The sequence below is a fragment of the Cucurbita maxima genome, unplaced genomic scaffold, assembly GCF_002738345.1.
Source record: "Cucurbita maxima cultivar Rimu unplaced genomic scaffold, Cmax_1.0 Cma_Scf00029, whole genome shotgun sequence".
Classification (NCBI taxonomy): Eukaryota; Viridiplantae; Streptophyta; class Magnoliopsida; order Cucurbitales; family Cucurbitaceae; genus Cucurbita; species Cucurbita maxima.
In genome coordinates, this window is record NW_019272045.1 from 574,288 (window position 1) to 593,015 (window position 18,728).

The window sequence follows — 18,728 nt, forward strand, 5'->3', positions numbered from 1 at the left end:
TATATATATATATATATATATATATATATATATATATATATGGGTTTTTTTTTTTTTTTTTGGGTAATAATTTCTTATTTTTGGGGATTTTTTTTTTTAATAAATTAGGGTTTGGATTAGGGGTGATGTTGTAATTTCATGTATTGCCATGTTTGGTTGAGAAATTTGTGTATTTGTTCAAAGTTAATGAAAAAAAATTATTTGTTGAATTATATGCTTTAGTCTATTAAAACGCGTCTACTAGTGATAGGTTTTATTTATCAATCTTAAATAATATATATATATATTAACATACTAACATAGTTCAACATTATCATAAAATTAAATACAATAAATGCCTTTTCGGAAGATAAAGATAGACCTAAAGTTCAAAAATAATAATAATTAGTTTTAAAGAAATTATCCATAACAAAAATAAAAAATTATTTAAAAATATTTTAATGTAATAAATTAGAATCTAGAATGATGTGTCTTAATAGAATAAAATTTTCAAACGGTCGAGAAAGATTTAATAAAATTGATTTTCTATCGATCTAATTTTGTGTACATAGCTCCTAAAATAATCAAGAATCCTTCTCCAACGTGTACTAAATGTTAATTAGAAGCTACGTAGACACTAGAACGATAAAAACATTTTGGACAATTTTTTATAAAATATTTAAAATCACTTACTTCGCATTTACTTTAAAATTACTCAAATATATACATAATCTATTAACATTAAACCCACTATGTTTTTGCTTCAAATAACCTAAATATATATTTAAATCATAATCAATAAATCACTGATAAGATAAAATTTATGTATTAACATGGTTCGTATTCAACCGTTGGAGAACCAAGCTGCTATAATTTGATTTATATTTTATTTTATTTTATTTTCAATATGTAATTAGTTTATATTTTCCTTGTAGCTAGGTATTAGTTGCTATTAAAAAGATATCAATATCAATCAGAATATATACCTTCTCAATTCTATTTATATTTCTAAGTTTGCTCGATTTTTAGTTTTATTTGATTCTAAATAAAATCAAAGTAGATTTTGATATTTTGGCTGTGTGAACGAAACGTTCATTTTCAATATATAAAAAACTCCTCTTTAAAATTTATAATTAGATAGATATAGTCATCGAGATTTAAAGATTATCAAACCGAACTTGATGACAACTGGACGACTTTTGAACTAATGGTTGACATAAAAGACCAAAAAGTGAAAGCATTAAAGATTTGGCACATGACATGAGCACACAACTGGGGGAAGTGAAGCAGGATAAGGTTTAATGGGGCTACCACCCAGCTACCATCTCCTTCTCATTAATTCCTTCCTCACATATATCTCATCATCCCTCACTCGCTTCTATGGAAAATTTTTAAATTTGTACGTAATACGTTATTCAGACGGTTAAACATATAACCGTTAATTCCAAGACACGGTTTAAAAATTAGAGATCTCTACGATGCAGCGTTAAACTATTAACGCTGTTTTTAGTTGTTTTTAGTTGAACTCTAAGGAAATCCTAAAAGCTAATAGGGGTACTTTTGTAATTTCACTTGATAATTACACTACAAAAACAAAGAAAATAGGGAAGCATAAATTCGCACCTAACTCATCATCTACCACTCATTAAAACTCGAACAATTTTTAAATTTGTATCTAATATGTTCGTCAGACAAATTCAACATTCAGAGACTAATAAGACAGTTAAATACCCATTAAACATATAACCGTTACCTCCAAGATACTTATTGAAAACTAAAAATCTATACGACGCGACACAACGTTATAGTTTATGGGACTAAACTTGTAATTTGAAGCTTAGTTGAATTTAGGGGTACTTTCGTAATTTCACAAAAACAAAGAAATAGGGAAGCAGAAATTTGCACCTTTCTCAAGCATCAAAGTTCAACAAATGATTGCCATGTTGTTGTTTCTGCAGACCAACCATTGGCTTCACTTGATGGGAAAAGCTTTTTATCAATTTGTGATGTCTACTCATTTCTGTTATCAAACAAGAAGCTAAGCAAAAACAAAATAAGAGGATTAGCCCATTTGATAATAATTTGTATCGAGGTGACCAAAGGTACATACCTAAAAGGCGAGAAGAGGTCTCCTCACTAAAGAGCTCCCACCGCCTGTTGTGGCGGGGCGGCTCAAAAACCGTCGACGACAATGCGTCTTCTTCTTTCATTTTCATTTCCAAATCAAAAGTTAAGACACCAAAGTATGTGCCTAAGGCAAGAAGAGGTCAACTCAAAAAAGAGCTCCCGCCGACAATAGAGGAACCAACCCGCCTGTTATGGTGGGGTAGCCCAAAAATTGTCAATGACAATGCGTATTCCTCTTTCATTTTCATTTCCAAATCAAAAGTTAGACACCAAATAAGTCTCTTCACCAAAGTACATGCCTAAGGCAAGAAGAGGTCAACTCAAAAAAGAGCTCCCGCCGACAGTAGAGGAACCAACCAGCCTGTTATTGTGGGGTAGCCCAAAAACCGTCAACGACAATGCGTCTTCTTCTTTCACTTTCATTTCCAAATCAAAAGTTAAGACACCAAAGTAAGTGCCTAACGCGAGAAGAGGTCTCCTCACTAAAGAGCTTCCGCCGATAGCAGAGGAACCAACCTACCTGTTATGGTAGGGTAGCCCAAAAACCGTCAAAATGACAATGCTTCGTCTTCTTTTATTTTCATTTGCAAATCAAAAGTTAAGACATCAAAGAAGCCTCTCCACCAAAGTACGTGCCTAAGGCGAGAAGAGGTCACCTCACTAAAGAGCTCCCGTCGATCGCAGAGGAACCAACCCACCTGTTATGGTAGAACGGCCCAAAACCATCAACGATAATGACTTCTTCTTTCATGATCATTTCCAAATCAAAAGGTAAGATATCAAAGAAGTCTCTCCACCAAAGTATATGCCTAAGGCGAGAAGAGGTTACCGCACTAAAGATCTTCCGCCGACAACAGAGGAACCAACCCGCCTATCGTGGCAGGGCATCCCAAAAACCGTCAACGATGATGTCTTCTCATTCATTATCATTTCCAAATCAAAATCAAAAGGTAAGACATCAAAGAAGCTTCTCACCAAAGTACATGCCTCAGGTGAGAAGAGGTCACCTCACTAAAAAGTTATTTCAAAAAGGGAAAAAGTATGGTGGAATGAATCAAAACAGTAGCAAAAAAAGGCAATGAAAGTAAAGAAAAAAGAAGCCCCTCTAGATTTTGATCAGAAACAAACAAACAAACAAAATCAAGAAAAAGGCATTTAGATTAACACAATTAAAGCCATTAAACAGAGCCCAACAAGCCAAATCTTGGAAACAATCAGCAAAATGGCACAAGCTATGATATCTCTCCTATCAGAACAATGAACAATTAAGAACAATTACGAACAATTAAGAACAATTTTCAATGTCATAAACAGAGATAGATATAAGAACAAAGCTTAAATATGGCAGCCAAAGCAGTTACAGGTCTTGGGAGTAAACGAGCAAAAGCCAAAGGGCCGATTAGGAATGTTACAGTTTATGGCATAGCAACAGGGAGAAGGAAGGCACATTCCTCTGGCGCCGCCGCAGCAGGTACAGAGAGCACAAACCTGGAAGCTCCTCAGCTGGCGCCGATTGCCATTCATCGCCACCGCCGTCATCGTCTCAACGTTCTCCATTAATGGCACCATCATCGGTTCTTGATCGGACCACCGATTACCCTAAAAAACAAAAAAAAAAACAAAACACATAATCAACTCACTGAACTAATCAATTTGGAGAAAATCGGAACCAAATGAGGTTTCGATTTTCGATTACTCACGTGGTTTGAGGTCGCTTCAATGGCGTCGTGGGCAAGAAACAGCACAAAAATGAGACGAAATACGACGCCATAAGGCGACATTCTGAGAAAAATGGAGAAATTCGAGAGGTTTTGAGAAGATTTACAAGTCGAGAAAGTGGAATTTGAGTGATTTAGCTTCTCATTTTGTTCTTGAACATCAAGAACTCTTGAATTGATAGCAGCTGGAGAAGCATTCGCGCAAATCACGCACTCATAGGCCTTTCTGAACAAGAAAGAACGGCCCTCGTGAATGGTGAACAAATTTCTCTTTGTTTGGTCTTTTTTTTTTTTATTATTAAAATAAGCAATCTTGTTTCAGCATTATAAGTCAAACAATTATTAATGCATTCATTTCTTTTTTCTTTTTCTTTTTTTAATCTTTTTTTAAAAAATAAATAATAAATTTATTGACGTTTCGGTAATGGCCTTACGATATGGCTACCCCCGACTTACGACATTTTTTTTCTATTACTGCAACGTGTCAATCGAAGTAGAATGGCTACCACCAAAAATGTGCTAAGTTTGGGAAAACGGCTGGCTTCCCTCAAGGTGACACTGAAGGTCTACCTCCTTTAGTAGCTCGGTATCGAGAATCAATGAGTTTTTCAACACCCGAAGGTAGCAACATAAACCTAAAAGAGAGTGGGTGGATGCACGTTTGTACGTTATTTTAGCAAAAGTTCTTGATATTTGATCACGAGTCGTGGAAAGAATTGAATTTACTCGGGCAGTTTTACTTTAATTCGTGAAAACAGTAAAAAAAATACTCTAGCTTGACCTGAATCACTATAAAAATCAATGTACTATAATTTCTAACTATTTTCTATTTAATTATGAGATTATTGTATATTTTAGCGGTCAAATTATGATGACTTGACATCATCCTCGCCTTCCTCCAGCTTATCACCGACAGTCTGCTCAGGGTTCTAACCTCAACGGTTGGAAACTAAATACGAGGGTTGTGCTCGTTGTGGGACTTTACCCAACACCTTACGACATAAGCTAACGATAGCCATGCACCACCTGCCCAAAGGCACCCCTCTCTTTCAAGAGGATTCACGGCATGTCAAGCGGACCGATCAACATCCCTAATTTATAATAAATTCATTACTTTAATTCACACTTATAATAATACTCTGGAAAAAATAAACAATAAAATAAAAAAGCTTCCTGGTTTTGTTGGCTATGGTGGATCTCTAGCTTGTAAGAAAGATATCCTTATTGGTCTACAATTGGCAGCAATCCAATGCCGATCTGATCTTATTTTCAATCGAGAGAGATCCCACCATCTTAACATCATTCTCCGATTCCGATTCCCAGAATCACAAATTCCATCTACTACTAATCCATTCTTCTTCAATGGGTTTGCGTTCAAACCCTATTCGGAATCTCTCTTTCTCACCTTTTCTCCTTCTTCTTCTTCTCGTTTCTCTGTTTGCCTCCGTTCAGGTATTAATCTGCCATTTCTCTACCTTTTTTCTGTGTCTATGGAGTTCTTATGGGTTTGATTTTGTAATGTGTTGGGGTTTTTTAGGGTTTTTCTGCGGAAGTTGAGAAAGTGGAGTTGGATGGACCTAAAGATCTCGGTCGACGGAGTAAGGTGAGTGCGATTCGTTATCTTTCTTGTTTTTGCTTTGGATGAAGATATTTTATGATGCATGTGAAATTTTTGGTGAGGACTCCGATGCTGTGGTGGTGGCCATGGCGAGTGTGTTAGAGGATTGTTTGGAGGGAGTTCTATCTTGTAATTTAGAGAATGATCATGAGTTTGTAAGTAAATAATACAGCTCGATTGGTATGAGGCATTTTGGGGAAGCCCGAAAACAAAACCATGAGAGCTTATGCTCAATGTGGATAATATCATATCTTTGTGGAGATCCGGATTCCTATCATGGTATCAGAGTCGTGCCCTTAACTTAGCTATGTCAATAGAATCCTCAAATGTCGAACAAAGAAGTTGGAACCCTCGAAAGTGTAGTCAAAAGTGACTCAAGTGTCGAACAAAGGGTTTACTTTGTTTGAGGGCTCCAAAGAAAGGAGTCGAGCCTCAATTAAGGGGAGGCTACTAGAGAGCTCCATAGGCTTCAGGGAAGGCTCTATGGTGTACTTTGTTCGAGAGGAGGATTGTTAAGGATTGTTGGGAGGGAATCCCATGTTGTAATTTAGGGATTGATCACGGGTTTATTAGTAAGGAATACGTTTCTATTGGTATGAGGCCTTTTGGGGAAGCCCAAAAACAAAACCACGAGAGTTTATGCTCAAAGTGGACAATATCATATCATTGTGGAGATCCGGATTCCTAACTAGGAGGAGGGGGCTTATGGGTTCATTGTACATTGTAATGGAACTAACTATTGGGGATTTTAATTGTTGAGAGTTCAGAACTTTTTGCTACCTGTTTGTGTATGAAAAGGGGAAACGATGAAATTCCAGGGGGCTGTGTGGAAGATGGGTTGATATATTATGTACCCTCTAGCTAATACCATTGGAACTGGCATGTATTGATTCAATTGGTGTTGCTGGTTTTGTTTTGGAGTAACTTGAAGAAGGTCACCTGACTTTGGGTTTATGATATTTTAGGAGCCTATAGGAAGAGTTTTCAGAATGTAGGTTTTAATTTAAAGGCTGTTTGAAATTTTTTTTCATAAGGTCCCACGTCAGTTGGAGAGGAGAACGAAGCATTCCTTATAAGGGTGTGGAAACCTCTCCCTAATAGACGCGTTTTAAAATCGTAGGGCTGACAACGATATGTAATGGGCCAAAGTGGACAATATCTGCTAGTGGTGGGTTTGGGCTGTTAAAATGGTATCAGAGCTAGACATCAAGCGGTGTGCCAGCGAGGACACTAGCCCCCAAGTGGGGTGGATTGTGAGATACCACATCGGTTGGAGAGGGGAACGTAGCATTCCTTATAAAGGTGTGGAAACCTCTCCCTAGCAAACGCGTAATGGAGAAAGTAATGGAGAAACTCAGGAAGGAAGGCCCAAAAACCTTGAGGGGAAGTTCGAAAGGAAAAGCCCAAAGAGGATAGTATCTAGATGAGTACCAGTTTCGCTGCGTAACTCTGAAAAACGCGTTTTAAAACTTTGAGGAGAAGCCCGAAAAAGAAAGCCCAAAGAGGACAATATCTGATAGTGGTGAGTTTGGGCCTAGGTTTGGGTTGTTACATTTTTTTTAGCTATGTTAAGAACTTGAAAATTTAATATGCTTTAATAAGTTAATTCTTAAAATGCATTTAGTACTTCAATATGAAGTAGTAAGGTTTGACAGAACTACTAAGAAAACATCTGAAATTCTTTTTTCTGCTATTCTTTGTTTTAAAAAGCTATATAACAGGCATGTTTTCTGATCCAGAAATTAGGGAACTTTAGTAGTAACTAGTTATTTGCTCATTTTTGGTTTTAGCTGTTCTTTTAAGTAATGATTTTTTTGCCTTGTTTGGAGCATCTTGTGGAACTCTTTTCTTTTCTTCTTTAAATTCTAGTTTCAGTTCTTTCACAACGTTATACTTGTCTGTATTTCCTCATTAGATTTCCTTGAGCAACGCCGATACGGTTGCTGCAAATAAGGATGGTGTGGACTCAAAAGATCTTAACCTTGACCTGGACTCCATTGGCCTCGGAGTCTTCGACGCGTTTTTTGCAAGTTTGTCCATGATAATTGTCAGTGAGGTTGGTGTAATTGATTCTAGAGTTATCAACATGAACTGAAAAGACTCGAGATGGGAAATGAATGTTTTGAACCTAACTTCTTGCCTGTTCAAGTTCAATTATTTTAACTTTTCTGGAATGATTGTGTGTAGATTGGAGACGAGACGTTTATAATAGCTGCACTTATGGCTATGCGCCACCCCAAGTCCATTGTTTTATCTGGTGCGCTCACTGCTCTGATTGTAATGACAGTAAGTCGAATAGATTCTTCATTTTCATAGTCTGATTCTGTATGTGTTATTTGAACTCGTTACAACTGCACGTCACGTTTCTTTCTCCGGAAAATAAGAGTAGAACTGTTTCCATGCCCATTAGGTACTATCAACTGGTTTAGGTAGGATCGTGCCAAATTTGATATCGAGGAAACATACCAACAATGCTGCTACAGGTACGTGCATAGTATTTTACACTTTTGTTTCTTACTATTTGTAGGTTTTAGCGTTTAAAGTGTCCATAGCGTAGAGCTTGGAATAACGATTCCAATGCCTATTGAATCACTCAGATTGAAATGAAGAAGTTATGACTGAAACAAATTAACGTTTGGAAGAGTAATAGGAGTTTTGGTTGTTTTTAAAATAAAAGAAAAGAAAACTATTTTTGTATATATATGTGTGTATTATAATTGGAATATTTAAAAAATAATAATGTTGCAGGTGGCTTATTACCATTTATGGTAATTAAATAATAATAATAATAATAATAAAAGAAATTTAAACTTATGATTGTTCGTCATTATAGATGTTATTATTATTTAAAAAAATGAAAGAATTTTTAAGTACTGCTATATCTCTGCAGTTCTGTATGCATTTTTTGGATTGCGGTTACTTTACATTGCTTGGAGATCCAAATCGGATTCAAAATCTTCCACGAAAAAGGAAATGGAAGAAGTATGATATCTTCCACACCTTTTGCAGTTTGATGGTTGTGTTCCCTTTATTTTGTTTGGATTCTTGTCTGCACTTCTGTTTGTTATCTGGTTTTATTTCTGATTCTTGAAGTTCTTTTTTATACTCATGAACTATGATATAAAGTGGACTAATATAATCCGTGTATCAAATCTCTATACTCATGCAACTGCTCACTGCTAGTAGATATTGTTCGCTTTGCTCTTTATGTATCATCGTCAGCCTCACGGTTTTCAAAACGCGTCTACTAGGGAGAGGTTTCCACACCCTTATAAGGAATGTTTCGTTCCCCTCTCCAACCGATGTGGGATCTGACAATCCAGGGATGCCCAGCTTGTCTGTCTCTGATACCATTTGTAACAGCTAAAACTCACCACTAGTAGATATGTCCGCTTTGGCCGGTTAGTATTGTCGTCAACCTCATGGTTTTTAAAACATGTCTACTAGAGAGAGGTTTCTACACCCTTACTAGGAATGCTTCGTTCTCCTCTCCAACCGATGTGGGATCTCACAATCCACCCGTTTTGGAGGCCCAACGTGTCTGGCTCTTATATCCCCAAGCCCACCGCTATTAGATATTGTCCGCTTTGACCTGTAACGTATTGCCGTCTGCCTCACGGTTTTTAAAACGTATATACTAGAGAGAGATTTTCACACTCTTATAAGTAATTCTTTGTTCCCCTCTCCAACCGACGTGGGGTCTCACAACTCATAAGAGTATTTCATGTTTCATAGTGTCGTTAGTTGCTATCTGCCATCGTGATATTTGGATTTGTAAATTTTTATTCTCTGAACCGTACCGAATCTTGTTGCCTGTCTTTTACGCCTTGCATGAGTAAATATATCGATATTTCGTCTGTTTTAATCTTGTTATCTCTGAAGAAAGCATGTGGCCATTTTAGCTACATATGGGATTTCTCTACAGGATTGTGAATTCATATCATTCAATTGATTATAATCTTTATTCAGGCTCCTTGATCCTAGCATTCTCTTGTTCTCGAAATTGATTACTAATCACGTGTTCAGGTAGAGGAGAAGCTTGAGGCTGGACAATCCAAGACGTCCTTCCGCCGCTTCTTTCTGCGATTTTGCACTCCCATATTCTTGGAGGTCCACAAACTGCTTACTATATCACCGATTCGGCATCTAACTATATTATCACTGATTGAGATGCATATTACATTTCATATTTGTAATTCCTTAGCTGATTTTGGCGATCGTTTTGGCTTTGCAGTCGTTTATTTTGACGTTTCTTGCCGAGTGGGGAGATCGAAGTCAGATAGCAACAATCGCTGTAAGTTATTCCGTTTAATTGTATGTTTTGTTTGTTTGGCATCATCAAGTTGGTCCTGGTTAGTTTCCAATTTTCCAGTTCCTACTCCCATGGAAGTTGGATTGATCCATGGTTTCCAATAGATTTTGAAACTCGAAATCTGAGGCCCCCATTTGATAACCATTTTAGTGTTTGTAAGTTTTTGAAACTCGATTTGAACTTTGATGGTAAAAATAGTGTTTATAAGCTTGGTTTTTGTTCAAATGGTTATCAAACGGAGCGTAACCGGACTCTGAATACTGGTCCATGATCTATACCCGTGCTTTTCTTAGGTTCACGTTAAACGATTTTGCCTAAAAAAACTAATAGCTACAAGACTAGATTCAGAATGTTTACAAGTATAGAGATGAAGATGGAGGATTGGGAAGAAAGAACTGAATGGAAGCCATAAGGAGAGCATTAGATATTTACCTAAACCGATTTTTTTTCGGCACTTGGTTCCCCTCTCCTTTGGCAAGAAGATATTCCTTCAGAACCCTCTCCTTTGCATCATCAAGTCGACGTTCAGTTTACTTTTTCGATTAGGAACTCTTAGTCGGGCTAATGGTGAGATCGATTCTGTGTTCGGGGGAAAAAGAAAAAAACGAGGAACCACCGCCTAATAGCGCTTTTACGAAAGAGCTTAACTAAGAGGACCTTTTTCTAGATGTTGAAGAGGTGAGTAAGAGGCTAATATCTTCTCGACACTATCGAACCTGAAATCCACTCTATTGCAGCTAGCAACACACAAAAATGCTCTTGGAGTGGCTGTGGGAGCCATATTGGGGCATTCAATTTGTACATCAATGGCTGTGATTGGTGGAAGCTTGTTGGCATCAAAGATATCTCAAGGCACTATTGCGACTGTTGGAGGCTTGCTCTTCCTTGGCTTCTCCTTCTCTTCCTATTTCTTCCCCCCTCTATAAGTCTCTTTTATAGTAACTCTTTCCAACTTTTTTTTTTCTTCTTTTTTAGTAGTTTGGGGAAGTTGGATGTTTTGGCCTTTTCGTGTATCGATTTAGCTTACGGAATATGTATACATACTGATATTAACGCTATAGTTTCAAAAGGAAATTCATGTATAGTCTTTTTGTGCTCGAGGTCGAAGAACATTAGTACTTGGATGTTTGGGGTGGGGGGCGGGGAAGAGAGGGTGACGAGCTTGTTGAATTGGTTTCTCTCCTTCGATATCTTGGGAAAGTATGATATTTTGGCCTTTTCGTGTATTGATCTAGCATATGGTATACATGTACGTACAAATATTAACTCTATAGTTCAAAAGGAAATTTATGTATAGTCTTTTTGTACTTGAGGTCGAAAAGCATCAAAACTTGGATGTTTGGGTAGGTGATGAGCTTGTTGAATTGGTTTCTCTTGTTTGATATCTTGGGGAAGTTTAATATTTTGGGCTTTTCACGTGTACTAATATTAACTCTAGTTCAAAAAGAAAGTCATGCATAGTCTTCTTGTACTCGAGGTTGAAGAGCATCAAAATTTAGATGTTTGGGTGGGTGATGAGCCTGTTGAATTGGTTTCTCTCGTTCGATATCTTGGGGAAGTTTGATATTTTGGTCTTTTCATGTGTATCGATCTAGCATACGGACTATATATACGTATTGATATTAACTCTATAGTTTAAACGGAAATTCATGTATAGGCTTTTTGTACTCCAGGTCGAAGAACATCAAAACTTGGATGGTGTTCGGGTAGGTGACAAGCCTGTTGAATTGGTTTCTCGTTCAATATCTTGGGGAAGTCTAATATTTTGGCCTTTTTGTGTGTATCGATCTAGCATACGAAATATATATGCATATGGATATTAACTCTAGAGTTAGCCTTTTTCATGGATAATTTTTAACCACGTTACAAACACGTGTTGAATTATTTTCTATAAAACGAACTTAAACAAGATCAATAATATATATAAAAAAATATTGAGTGAAATCAAGAAATTAATTATATAAAAAAATTGGATATCACTCAACTTAAATAAAAAGGGTAAATTTGTAGTTTTACCTTCCATGTTAAATTGATAGGTTGCACAAAAAATAATAATAATAATAATAATAATAAATAAATAAATAATAAATATTTTTAGTATTAATTTTGAATTCGTTACTATTTTGTTTAAAAAATATTTTTTTTAAAGAGTTTCATTAATATCCCAAGTTTTTTAAAAAAATTCAAAAATAGTTTTTTAATATTATGTTTAAAACATAACTCATGGAAATTTTAAAATAATATTAATATTTTTAAATTTTATAAAAATCATGAATATAACTGTAAAAGTAAATTTGATTTTTAAAAAATAAATTGAAAATGTTTTAGAATTTTTTTATTTTGTTGGTTAGATTTTCTTTTAAATTTAAGAGTATTATTGAAAATGGAAAGTTTAAAAATATTATTATTATTATTATTTTTAATGGGTATTTTGTCCAAAACCATTATTTTGGAATTAATTTCTGAAATACATTTGTCTCAGGGTTTACACGATCCGTTGGTTGAAATGGGCAGCCAGCGATGAGTTTTGAGTTTGGTTTTTGGGTTTCATCATCACTGTAATGCTCTGTTTCAAATCCTATCTTCTCAGACGCCAAACACAAGCTGGGGGAAGAATCATCACTTTCTTTCACCTACATTGTTGAAGAAGGTGGTGTAAGATGAGATGGATGAATCCGTGCAGCGTAGGCTTTGCTTCTACTGCTTTTCTGAAACTTACCCATTCCGTTTCTCAAGTTTCCTTGGCTCAAAAAATCATTCCATGTAACTTGTCTGAGCATCAGCTGTTCAAATCATGTTGCTACCACGCTTCAAATGGTGCTTCGGCCGATACCCTTCACGCCAAGATGGTAAAAAATGGTTCTATTTTGTATTTAGGAAAGTTCATTATGAGTTCCCATGTGAAATCTGAGAGATTAGACGATGCACAGAAAGTGTTCGACGAAATGCCCCACAGAGATGTACTTTCATGGACGGTACTTATATCGGGTTTTGCTAGAGTAAATTGTTCTGAAATGGCATTGCAACTGTTTAGAGAAATGCTGGTTGAAGGGGTTTGTCCAAATCATTTTACTTTGTCTTGTGTTCTTAAACTTTGTTCTAGAGTTGGTGATTTGCAAATGGGAAAGGGGATTCATGGATGGATTCTTAGAAGTGGGGTTAATTTAGATGTCGTCTTGGGGAATTCTATGCTTGATTTGTATGCAAAGTTTGATGCATTTGATTATGCCAAACAATTGTTTGATTCAATGAAAGAAAAGAGTACTGCTACTTACAATATCATGCTTGGTGTGTATGTCCGTAGTTGTGATGTTAACAAATCTCTTGATTTATTCAGAAACTTGCCTTGCAGAGATGCAGCGAGTTGGAATACGATTATATGTGGGCTAATGCAAGGTGGGTATCTGAATACAGCAATGGAGCTACTTTATGAGATGGTGAAGAACGAACCCGAGTTTAACAAAGTTACTTCTTCCATAGCTTTAAGTGTGGTTTCTTCTTTACTGATTATTGATCTAGGTAGACAAGTACATGGCCGAATTTTCAGGTTCGGGTTTCATAATGATGGATTTGTAAATAGTTCATTGATAAATATGTATATTAAGTGTGGAAATTTGGAAAAAGCATCGGTTATATACAGTCAAATGCCTTCGAATTTTGGGAAGAAACGAGATTCGAACATTGTATGTAGCAACACGATGACAGAAATTGTTTCACGGAGCTCAATAGTGTCTGGATATGTTCAAAATGGCAAGTATGAAGATTCCTTCAAAACTTTTGTTTCTATGATCCGTGAACGGGCTGTGATGGACAGATTTACCATTGCAAGCATCATATCGGCGTGTTCTAATGCTGGCGTTTTAGAGCTTGGACGTCAAATCCATGCTTATATTCAGAAAACTGGGGAACAGCTTGATGCTCACCTAGCTTCCTCCTTGATTGACATGTACGCTAAAGGTGGGAGTTTGGATTGTGCCTATCAAATTTTTGTGCAAACGACTTACTTAAATGTTGTGACATGGACTTCCATGATTACTGGATGTGCTTTGCACGGTCAAGGTAAGGAAGCCATTCGACTGTTTGAACAGATGAGATATGAAGGAATCATACCAAATGAGGTTACTTTTATAGGAGTTTTAATAGCTTGCAGTCATGCAGGGCTGCTCGATGAAGGCCGTCTATATTTTAACATGATGAAAGATGTTTATGCAATTGAGCCGAAGGTTGAGCATTTCACTTGTATGGTAGATCTTTACGGTCGAGCTGGACGCTTGAATGAAGTCAAAGAGTTCATCTACCAGAACAATTTATCACACCATAGTGCAGTTTGGAAGGCATTTCTATCGTCTTGTCGGCTTTACAAGGACATCAAAATGGGAAATTGGGTTTCTGAGAAGTTGTTTAAACTCGAACCACGAGATGAAGGGCCTTATGTTTTACTATCAAACATGTGTTCCAGCAACCAAAAGTGGGAAGAAGCTTCCAAAACAAGAAGATCTATGCAACACAGAGGGATTAGCAAAACACCTGGTCAATCTTGGATTCATGTGAAAAATCAAGTCCACTCTTTCGTTGCAGGAGACCGATCGCACCTTCAACACGCTCAGATATATGCATATCTGGACAAGCTAATTGGAAGATTGAAGGAAATTGGGTACTCATGTGATGTAAAATTGGTGATGCAGGATGTTGAAGAAGAACAGGGTGAAGTACTTCTTGGTTGGCATAGTGAAAAGCTTGCAGTTACTTATGGTATTATCAGTTTGGCTTCTGGCATTCCAATCCGCATCATGAAGAACCTTCGGGTATGTACAGATTGTCATAACTTTATGAAGCTAACATCTCAGCTTTTAGATAGGGAGATCATTGTTCGAGATATTCATCGTTTCCATCATTTTATCTCGGGTCGTTGCTCTTGTGGTGATTATTGGTGAGCTGAGATAGAGATTCTGATACATGTGAATGTTCATGCATAAAATTACTCTGCTTTGCTTAGAATCCTGTAGCATTGTTGGTGGAAACAAGGCAAATATCCATTAGAAGAAGCCGAAATCTTAACATTTTGCTTCTTAGTTTGCAAAAGCTTACCTGGTGAAATGATTCAGAACTTTCACCACTCTATTTTCCATTAAGAAAAGATGGTGAATTGGTGAAGCGCAATGGCTCAGTCTTACAAACCACCTCAACAGAGTTTTAAAAACACATGTTTAATGGAGACGGATTGCTTTCAGCCTCGAATGTTGTCACGCATGGTAAGATTCAATGGTAGACTTTTGAGAATACCTTTGTGAGATCGATCCCACATCGGTTGGAGAGGAAAACAAAGCATTCCTTATAAAGGTGTGGAAACCTCTCCCTAACAAACACGTTTTAAAACCTTAAGGGAAGTCTGAAAGGGAAAGCCCAAAGAGGACAATATTTGCTAGCGGTGGGCTTGAGCTGTTACAAATGGGTATCATATCCAGACACCGAACGGTGTGCCAGCGAGGACGCTAGGCTCCCAAGGGGGGTGGATTGTGAAATCTCACATCGATTGGAGAGAGGAACAAAGAATTCCTTATAAGGGTGTAGAAACCTCTCCCTAACAGACACATTTTAAAACCTTGAGGGAAAGCCTGAAAGAGAAAGTCCAAAGAGGACAATATCTGCTAGCGATAGGCTTGGGCTGTTACAAATGATATGAGAGCCAGACACCGAGCAGTGTGCCAACGAGTCGCTGGCCCCCCAAGTGGGGTGGATTGTGAGATCCTACATCGGTTGGAGAGGAGAACAAAGAATTCCTTATAAGAGTGTGGAAACCTCTCCCTAACAAACACGTTTGAAAACCTTGAGGAGAAGTCTGTTCAGGAAAGCCCAAAGAGTACAACTTTTCTGAAAATTGGTTTTATGTGATCTAAAATTATCTAAGGCAATTTAGTTAAAAGCACTTTCTAGTATGCTGATAATGTTCTCCCTCCAATTTACAGTGCAGCCACTGAAGCTATAGTTTGTGAAGAAACAAATGGAACATGAGAACACAACAGTTTCAAAAGGGAAATCAATATGCAATGACAAAGGATCTAACAAAGAGGTTTGAAATGAAATATACAAATTTTATGTTTCCTTAACACAGACATGGAAGTTGCATTGCAGAAACAGAAAAATGATACAAAATCTACTTGACGAAGTAAGGAAGGTCCAAGACATAGAGGAGGAAGTACGCCCAGATCACGCCGGAGATCCCGCCAAAGAAGAATCCGCCAGAGAATTTTGCCCACCCGTCAGCTGTTTGCAGCTGATCCGGTGTCTTCTTCCGACCGGTCAAGGTCAACGACGGTGCAGTGGATGGCTCTCCTTCATTGAAGGATGCAACTCCATACATTGTCAAGCAGATGCTCAAAATGACAATGAGGCCGCCTGCAGCCAGCGAGCCAGCTCCTCCGGCATAGGCGGTGTTCCTCAGAGGACCAGCTTTAACAAACGGACCGACGAGAAAAAAACCATGTGCCAAACCGACTTCAATTCCCCTCAGCAATGGACTGACTGCTGTCCTGTAAGCTGGGAGGTTTGAGAGGTACCAGGCTATCAGAGGGCTTGAGGTTACTGGAGTCTCAAGGCTTCCAATGAAGGGGTCTCCATTGATGGGCTGAATCACTTGGTAAGTTGGCTGCAACAGTTTCAATAGCTTATTAACATGTGGAGAAGTGTTTATACAACTAGTTTGTTTCGGTTAGTAATAACGACTCTCCACAATGGTATGATATTGTCCACTTTGAGCATAAGCTCTCATGGCTTTGCTTTGACCTTCCTCAGAAGGCCTCATACCAACGGAGATGTATTCCTTACTTATAAACCCATAATCATTTCTTAAATTAGTCAACGTGGGACTCCCTCCTGACAATCCTCAACAATCATCCCCTCGAACAAGGTACACTATAGAGTCTCCCTTAAGGTCTATGGAGCCCTCGAACAGCATCCCCTTAATCAAGGCTCGACTCCTTCTCTGGAGTCCTCGAACATAGTGCACCATTTGTTCTATACTTGAGTCACTTTCAACTACACCTTCGAGACTCACAACTTATTTGTTCGACATTTGAGGATTCATTGATATGACTAAGTTAAGGGCATGACTCTAATACCATGTTAGGGACCACGACTCTCTACAATGGTATGACATTGTCCACTTTGAGCATAAGCTCTCGTGGTTTTACTTTGGGCTTCCTCAAATGGCCTCATATCAATGGAGATGTAATCCTTACTTATAAACTCATGACCAACCCCTTAATTAGCTGATGTAGGACTCCTCTCCCAACAATCCTCAACGAATTCTTACTCAACTTGTAGAGATCTTTAAGTTCGTATCCCTTGAAATAGTAAGGTATATATATCTTGAAAGCTGAAAGAGGGGAATTATGCATTGGGTTACCTTATCAGCTTGTATTGCTCTGATGGTGAAGGAGTGTGTTCTTGCAGGGACACGTCGGAGCGGCGAGGCGGAGAGGCCTTTGGGAGCGATCAAAGCTCTGGTGTTTGATGAAGTAAAGGCGGAACTGAGCTGGCTGGCAATGGGGGAGGTTGCAGTGGCCATGGCTGCAGCTGCTGCTTCTGCTTCTGCTGCCTTTGGTTTGTGAAAGGATCAATGGCAGAGAAGAAGAAGAATGAGGTGAGGATTTTAGATTTGGCTTTGGGTGTTGGTTTATTGTTAGTGGCCATTGAAATTTGTGGGAAGCTTTGGTTGATCAAGCCTCTCTCTTCTCATTGGATGGAACTTGCCACGTAATCTTATCCCTTATCCATATTTTTTTAATTATTTATTTATAATAATATATCCATCCGAATTAAATAAGTCTCCTACAACTTCTCTTTGGAATATAATTTTTAAAAATAAATAAATAGATTTTTTGCGTATTAATATTTTACTTTAATTAAAAATAAAATTTTAAAAAACTTTAAATTAGTAAATAAAACTTTAGAAAATCATGAACAAAATAGCATACCTATTGGTTTGAGGCCTTTTGAGAAAGTCCAAAGCAAAGCCATGAGAGCTTATGCTCAAAGTGGACAATATTATACCATTATCTATCTCCAATTATCTATTAATTGTGGCGGATAGATTAGTATTGTTGGTTTGATGGAAATAACAATAAAATGTCGAGAATCTCAATATTATGGAATTGTTAACGGACATATTGATAAATTGTCAATATCTACTCACCCTTTTCGTATTAGCGATTGACATGTTGTTGTAGACCATTTTCTATCAACCGAGCTTCCTCATTTACTTTGTGAAAAAGGTAGTGTTTTAGTTAATTATACGTCGTGTTGTCTTTATTTGTTTCAAGTTTTGAAGTTTTTGTCTATTAGTCCTATAGTTTTCATTTTCGAAATGATCATAGCTTATTTCAATTCCGAACGATTGAGATACTATTCCTCTTAAAATAAACATCGAACAAGGATAGTGGAATATACCATTTTGCTTCATACTCGATGTCATGCATTTTACAAACGTTCTAATACATTGTTCTATATAAGTTCCACGAATCATTTGCATCCTAATAATGGTGAGTCTTTTTTGCTCAAGCATATGTTTCACGTTCTCCAGGAGGAGGATGAAGCGTTCTTTATAAGCATGTGAAAACCTCTCTCTAGCAGACACGTTTTTAAAACCTTAAACAGAAACCCAGAAGGGAAATCCCAGGAGAAACCCAGGAGGAAAATTCCAGAGAAACCCAGAAGGGAAATTTCGAAGAAACCTAGAAGAAGACAGTATCATCTAGCAATGGGCACATCTAGTCGTGAGTGGTGGACTTGGACTGTTACACTCATGCCACAGTGCTGTTGTCTACTAAGAGAAATGGTAGTATCTTATTCGCTTCAATACTCTCAATGCATAGATGGTACAAATGAATCCAAGACTCTTGTTGTTGATGCATGCGCATCAGTTCCCTATTTTACATGGTTATCGCTCACGTTTTTTTATTCGTTCTATTCATTT

At 37.3% G+C, this 18,728-nt stretch overlaps 3 protein-coding genes and 1 long non-coding RNA gene across 4 annotated transcripts; 1 reads left to right on the top strand and 3 right to left on the bottom strand.

The window, feature by feature from the left end:
* Window positions 1–3,291: 3,291 nt before the first annotated feature.
* On the bottom strand, window positions 3,292–4,106 carry LOC111465383. The gene is made up of 2 exons (XM_023109730.1): window positions 3,807–4,106; window positions 3,292–3,705 (listed from the first exon to the last, which is right to left on the bottom strand). The coding sequence occupies exons 1-2, from the start codon at window positions 3,885–3,887 to the stop codon at window positions 3,442–3,444; spliced, it is 345 nt and encodes a 114-aa protein (XP_022965498.1). The 5' UTR covers window positions 3,888–4,106; the 3' UTR covers window positions 3,292–3,441.
* Window positions 4,107–4,980: 874 nt separating this feature from the next.
* LOC111465385 (putative pentatricopeptide repeat-containing protein At3g23330) lies at window positions 4,981–15,882 on the top strand. Its single transcript, XM_023109731.1, is given in 11 exon segments — window positions 4,981–5,276; window positions 5,362–5,427; window positions 7,358–7,498; window positions 7,630–7,728; window positions 7,853–7,925; window positions 8,333–8,424; window positions 9,469–9,552; window positions 9,677–9,736; window positions 10,492–10,680; window positions 12,538–15,006; window positions 15,721–15,882. Coding segments are annotated over 10 exon segments (3,045 nt in total). The 5' UTR covers window positions 4,981–5,186; the 3' UTR covers window positions 14,689–15,006; window positions 15,721–15,882.
* On the bottom strand, window positions 6,296–18,430 carry LOC111465386. The gene is made up of 2 exons (XR_002714195.1): window positions 18,373–18,430; window positions 6,296–6,530 (listed from the first exon to the last, which is right to left on the bottom strand). It is a non-coding gene; the product is annotated as an uncharacterized LOC111465386 (long non-coding RNA).
* On the bottom strand, window positions 15,798–17,413 carry LOC111465381 (photosystem I reaction center subunit XI, chloroplastic). The gene is made up of 2 exons (XM_023109729.1): window positions 17,160–17,413; window positions 15,798–16,400 (listed from the first exon to the last, which is right to left on the bottom strand). The coding sequence occupies exons 1-2, from the start codon at window positions 17,319–17,321 to the stop codon at window positions 15,909–15,911; spliced, it is 654 nt and encodes a 217-aa protein (XP_022965497.1). The 5' UTR covers window positions 17,322–17,413; the 3' UTR covers window positions 15,798–15,908.
* Window positions 18,431–18,728: the final 298 nt, after the last annotated feature.